Source organism: Trichosurus vulpecula, chromosome 3 (assembly GCF_011100635.1).
Source record: "Trichosurus vulpecula isolate mTriVul1 chromosome 3, mTriVul1.pri, whole genome shotgun sequence".
Lineage (NCBI taxonomy): Eukaryota > Metazoa > Chordata > Mammalia > Diprotodontia > Phalangeridae > Trichosurus > Trichosurus vulpecula.
The window spans coordinates 217,738,329-217,744,956 of NC_050575.1; the positions used below are offsets into that span (position 1 = coordinate 217,738,329).

General features: G+C 33.9%; 1 protein-coding gene across 4 annotated transcripts in view; it reads left to right on the forward strand.

The window, feature by feature from the left end:
* Positions 1-6,103, forward strand: part of SPAST (spastin) — a 100,259-nt gene extending 94,156 nt beyond the window's left edge. For all 4 annotated transcript variants that reach the window (XM_036751108.1, XM_036751110.1, XM_036751109.1 and 1 more), the window contains 3 exons: positions 1,846-1,916; positions 3,638-3,678; positions 4,595-6,103. In XM_036751108.1, the coding sequence (XP_036607003.1) occupies positions 1,846-1,916; positions 3,638-3,678; positions 4,595-4,717 (235 nt within the window). In that variant the 3' untranslated portion in view covers positions 4,718-6,103. The remainder of the gene's footprint in view (positions 1-1,845; positions 1,917-3,637; positions 3,679-4,594) is intronic.
* Positions 6,104-6,628: the final 525 nt, after the last annotated feature.

Genomic DNA, 6,628 nt, shown 5'->3' on the forward strand with positions numbered 1-6,628 from the left:
GGATTGAAGGAACTGGCAGAAGATGTAGGGAGAATGGTATCAGCTTTCAAGTATTTGAGGGGCTGTCATTAGAAAAGAAATGTGATTTATTCTAGTTGGCCCAAAAGTACAGAACTAGGAACAATGAGTAGAAGTTGCAAAGAAACAGGTTTACTTTGAAATTATACATATGAAGAGCATGGGTAATTGATATCAACTAGTGCTGACAGAAATAAGCAAAATCAAAAGAACAATGTGCATAATTATTACAGTAAGGTAAAGGAAAGGGTCACTAACAGGATGACAGACTCTGAATAACTGGTGATATTCCCTGAGAACAGATGATGAAACTTTCCTCCCCACTTATGACAGAGGGCTTTCCTAGGGCAGAATGTATATATTGTTAGATGTACTTTCTGTAACAGGTGTTTATGTTTAACTGTTTTTCTTTGCTATAAGAAAGGGTTCAATGGTGGGAGTAGTGTGGGTAGAGGAACTGAGAAGAGTATTTCCAGAAATGACTAACATAAAGACAAAAGGCATTAATAAAACCTTTTCCCTGTAAAAAGTGAGCTCCTCAAAAGTGAAATAAATGGTCTGGCTCTGAAAGTAGTGAGTGCTTCCTTACTCTAGAGGTATTGGAGCAAAGGCTGGATAACAACTTGTTGAGAAACTCATTGAGAGAATCCTTGTTCAGGTTTAGATTAGATTATATGCCTAATAAGGTTCCTTCCAATTTTGAAAATTTATGCAAATTTCGATAGCCTTATGTGCACCTTTTTTCTTTATATGCATTTATTAGCATGTCAGTTTATCCCATTTAACTGGCTGTATGGTTCCTTTTCATTTCTTTTACATTAGTTTCTTGGTTCTCTGTGAATGTGTTGTTTCAGTATCTGAGAATATTAAAGTGAGCACACTCCTGTTTTGAACAATTCACCATATACTTAAGTCTCCACTTCAGAATGCCACATGGTCTTTATTTTAATCACTGAAAAACCCTATTAGATTAACATGCATATGTATATACCTGACAACTAGGTAAGTGACTGCTTCTCATTCATAGTCATAGTCTTATATTTAAAGAGTCAAATAATACTGGGACAAATTGAAGTTACTCTGTCTTTTTGATAAAGTATACTGCTACTAAATGTTATCATATTACTTTTTGGCATAGTACATGGGAATAAATAAGTGAATCAAGTTTAAACACCTTAAGATAAAGTGAGAAGAAAATTAAATATTTTCATTTATTTTTCAACTTTAACAAATATAATTTATTTTTTATAGTTTACATAGATAGTACCCAGTGAAACTATTTCCATATCCTCATATGTGACATATAGCAAAAGTGCTTTATTGATCTGGTTATCACACATTTTCTTAATAGCTTTTTTTTAAAATAGCTTTTTACAACAAACATTTTTTCTTCTCAGCCCTTCCTGCTCCAAGCTGAATTTCCCCTCGGATTTTCCACTAAGACATTCTCATTTAGATATATGTTTCCTAATCTTTAGGCTATGTCCTTGTCCCTTCTACCTAGGCTCATTGTCAAGGTGGCAATTAATCAGTGTTAATAGATTTGTTGTTAATGTTCTAATGAATTCCATAGGTTGAAAGATTTTGCCCTTTCCAGTAAATACAAATTGCAGGATCTTTCTGATGGTAGAAGAAATACTTTAACCTAAAGTAATCAGAGAAACTTCAAACCAGTGTGGAAGATTTGGGGGGGGGGCGGCAGGTAGACCATAAGATCATGCGATGTAAGCAACTGTTTTTCATAGAATGTGCCAAACTTGCCATCATTAAGATTTAATATTTCCAGTGGGATAAGTGTTCTGGTGTTTTTCTTTCCCTTTTTCCAAGAATGACTGAAGGATATTCAGGAAGTGATTTAACAGCACTTGCAAAAGATGCAGCCCTGGGTCCCATACGAGGTAGGTGATAAACAGACATGTGCCATTTCTATCTATTTTAACTGTCTTTTGAGAGTCACCTTGTAAATATTTTACTGTCAAAGGTTATAGGCACCAAAAGCATTTAAAATAGGAGATTTCCAATAATAGACTTTTTCTCAAGTGGAATTGCTTACAAAGATCATTCATTCTAAGTCAGAGTTAGCATTGCCATGACTAGAAAATGTGGAATAAAGTAGTTTCTAAGCAGTAGCTTGTTTTTTAATTGAAAAACAAAGAGAGCCCACAAGAGAATAAAACATTAACATGAACATTCCAATAGTAAAAAGAAACAAAGGATTCTTTCTCCATTTTCTAGACTGGGAGAAATATAATCATATTATTCTGATAGCCATCTTTTTGACTTCTCAGCATAATTCTTTTCCCCAGGACACACCTATTTGTTCTATCTCCCATTAGAATGTAAGCTCCTTGTTGGCAAGAACTGTTCAGTATTTAATTAATGTTCATCATTTATTCATCATGTGGATGTCAAGAGGATACCTTTAGGCCCTTATTGCCAACTCTAGTAATGTCTTCTGGATACTTTGGTCATAACCTTCAGAGGATATCTTTTCCTGTTTGAGCCACAGCTTTTACTTCCATCATCAGGATTAAGTGAATTTCTTCATCCTGTGATAGAATGAGCCACCTTTGTACTAATATGCAGCCATAACGGTACAACTGCCCTTTACTACTTCTGGATTCCTCAGACTCCTCCACATGCTTAGGAGATTTTGAGACTTGAATCATGGTGCTTGACTCAGAAGTGCTAGTTTTGATTAGTGGCTTCTCCCCTTACCTATTTAATTATAGGTTTCTAGTAATTTTCAGTTGCCAGATAATGGTTTTAATTGATTTGGAACAAGATTGCTTTGATACTAAGTGCTTATAAACCTTCCACTGTAGTAGACATAATTAGAGCATTAGTACTGTTCCTCTCTGTTCAGCCATATTTTTTTTAAAAGCAACTTTAAAAAAAAAAACAAAAGGTTTTAGGGACTGGCCTTGTGGTTTCATTAATATAGTAAGTTCCGAGTGGGATTTGCCCCCCAGCATGTGAAGACTTCCCCTGGCAGAATGGGTGAATAAGAACAATTTGTTCCAACGGCCACGAAGGGAGCTGGAGCCAGTGCTGTGGAGTGCTTAGAGCTTGTTCAGAGACATCAAAGACACCAAGTGGTTATTCACTGGATCCTGGGCCATCACCAGTTAGCTCGACTTTTGTCTTGCCACTGGACTTCGATGACTCTGGATGACAGTGAGGCTGACAACTTTGCGCATTTCAAGCTTAGGGATATATTAAGAAATTCTTTCCCAACTACTCAACTCAAGCCTTGTCACAGTAGAACCAAGGTCGTTGGAAAAGATAAGTCATTTATATTTTTTGAACATTTCTTGCTATTTTGAAACAAATTAGAACAATGTTTGAATAGTTGTCTATATGAATGACAAATTGTACTCTCCAGAATTAATAAGAGAGGAATAACAATCAGTTCTTCAGCATTGTGCATAGTAATTGGGTACCTCAAAGTTCTTCAGCTAAGGAATTATTGTTTTCAACATTTTGAAGGATTTTATGTATTGGTAAAATTATCACGTGTCTTTTTGTCCAGTATACCTTACATGTATTCTTGTATTGTATTGTTATGCAATAGAAACCTTAGTTTCATTTTTTACAAAAAAATGTTTATATTTTGTAGAACTGAAACCAGAACAAGTGAAGAATATGTCTGCCAGTGAGGTATATTACTTTATCATTCCCTTTATGTTTAAAAAAAAAGTCAGATGATTTACCTAAATTATTTTATATTTGTTTTTTTTTAACAAATGAGGTAAAAATTTGCTTTTACTTGAGAATTCTGCTAGAAAGTCCTTTTATACAGGCTTTGTATAGTCAGAGTATCAGCTTAGCTAAGTTTGGAAAGGTTGTCACCATGAGGCAGGCCACTGGTGATTTTCTTTTTATTTTCCTGCCACTGGAACTTTAAATAAGCAGACTACTAAAGCAAGGAAGTATTGTAGTCTGTTTTGATGGAGGAAAGAACCACACAGGAGAAATTTTTTTTGAAGCACTGAAATAATAAATTGGGGTCCTTTCAGATTTTAATCTTTTGCTTATGCAAAAACGTAAGATAATTGTATTTAGGAAGCTATACTTTATTATAATAGCTTGATTATGTAATTCTTTACGTGAATTTACAATAATTTTCCTTTCAAAATCCCTCTGAAGTAGATAATATGAGGAAATCTGAGGTTCAGAATTATTGATTCCAAGTCCAGTTACCCCTTCTACCTGTCATGCTGCCTCCTACATTTTTTAAATGTCCAAGTTGACCTTTATAATGATCTTTAAAATTATAGGTGGGCACAAAAGTGCTTCAGCTTGTCACATAGATGTGCCCTCACTTTAAGAAACATGAAAATTCAGAGTTTGTTTTATGTAGATAAAATTCTCTTTGTGTGTTTAAAACAGCATTAATAAAACATTTTTATACAATATTTTGAAGAATTTGGTGGGTAAGGTAAAATACATCTCTATTTGTAGCATTAATGGACAGATTGAATAATTTTAGTCTTAGACATGTATGCTAAAGAAAATGTTTGATAATTTTGCAGGTATTTATAAAAATGCTCTGTTCTTATTCTTTGAAATACAGATGAGAAATATTCGATTATCTGATTTCACTGAGTCCTTGAAAAAGATAAAGCGCAGTGTGAGCCCTCAAACCCTAGAAGCATATATCCGTTGGAACAAAGACTTTGGAGATACTACAGTTTAAAGAAGTACTTGTGTGAAACTGAGATTATGTTTACCTGCCAAGAAGGAAAAACATTATTTGCAAGGAGCAGCTGGTTTAAACTGCTGAAATTTGGCCTGAGTTTATGGGATCTTACAGATTCTCACAACTATTTGTGCACTAAACTTGAAACTGAACCAGAAAGCAAATTTGAATAAAAACATACAATGTGAATAAAACACTTTTGCTGTTTAAGGCATCCTTGCCTTTATAGTCAGGGTTTCCTTGCTGGGTACTGTAAATTAGAGCACAATAAAAAGTCATTAAGATCTTCTAGCAGTTTAATCATGGTGTGAATAATAATTTGTATATGTTGTTACAGATGAAAGTATTCCAGAGACATTGAATGGTAGAAGGCACCAGCAACTTTGGTCTTCTGTCTTCTTGCTTTTTTTTCCCCTCGAAACATTTTTTTCCATTCCCCTTTTCCACAGTTGTCTTAACTACAATATCTAATTGGAATGCCAAATGCTGTAAGTTTATTTTATTTCTCAAAATTCAATCCAGTGTGCCAAATGAAATTTGTTCCCTATGCAACAAGAGCAAAAAAAAAACCATTCTCAATATTAGGTTGTTCTAATTGCATAAATCTGTAAATATATTGTTAAGCACTCGGGTTCCCCCCACCCTTGGATTTTTTTCTGTTATATTGTTACCAAATGATTGAGCAGTTGGATAACAACAAACCTCCAGTAAGATTGAATAGTAACTCTTACTTTTTCACACAACTTGCAGCCCAGTTCACATTTGGAGTACAATATTTTTTTTCCTTTTAGTATATTTGTAAAGAATCAATTACAGTGCTTTTCCATGGTCCTAATTTTTTTTCTCCTAGAATCAATCTATTTAAAAGAGCCAATATTAACTACTGTTAGACTGGTTTAGAAGGGAAGAAAAGGGGTAAGTTATTGACTAAAACATTTCTAATTTTTTGCTTCTTTCAGACTGTTTACAGGAATACTTATAAGCCAGCAAAACTACCATCCTTATTTCTTACTAGTGATTAATCTATTCAAACAAGCTTTAAAATAAGAGGTTATTGGATTTTTTATACATTGCATACAGTAACATTTTATAGGTTTCGTGTGCTCACTTTGTATGCTAAAAGTCTTAGACCCGGCTAATCTGCTTTTTTTTAAAATATATGTAACTGTTTCTTGTTTGTATAAATATGCCTGAATTTTTAATTATGAAAATGAAATTGTAGTAAATAGAAACTCTTAAATCATGATCTATTAAATATTGTAATAAAGGGAAATGGATATTTGCCCTTAGTTTACTTGTTAAAATTTTGTTTACAGCATTATCTGTGGTGCTTATATGCTATTGTTACAACCAGAGAGAATAAATTTGTAGTAAGAAGTATAATACTTCGTTTAGAAAAAAATGTCTTGAGGAGAGAGAGTGTGTGTGTGTGTGTGTGTGTGTGTGTGTGTGTGTGTGTACATACACATGTCAAAAATAGATAAAATTGGGGGCAGCTAGGTGTTGCAGTGAGTAGAGCACCGGCCCTGGAGTCAGGAAGACCTGAGTTCAAATCCGGCCTCAGACACTTGACAAGCTTACTAGCTGTGTGACCTTGGACAAGTCACTTAACCCCAATTGCCCTGCCTCTCCCCTCCAAAAACAGATAAAATTTTCATAATGAAATGCTTTTTCATTAATTTTTCTAAAAGGTTTTCTCTTATAATCCTTTACCTGAAAGTAGATGATAAATGGTTATTAGCTATTTGTAGCCAGACCTTAATTAGCTGTCCTCTCTTTTGGGCAGTATAATCATATGAATTATAATGTAAAAGGGCCAATATTTTTAACACATCAGATATTAATTTGGAATTGTTTCATAATAATATTATAGTATACCCATTTTCTCACAAGCATAGAGAACAGGTG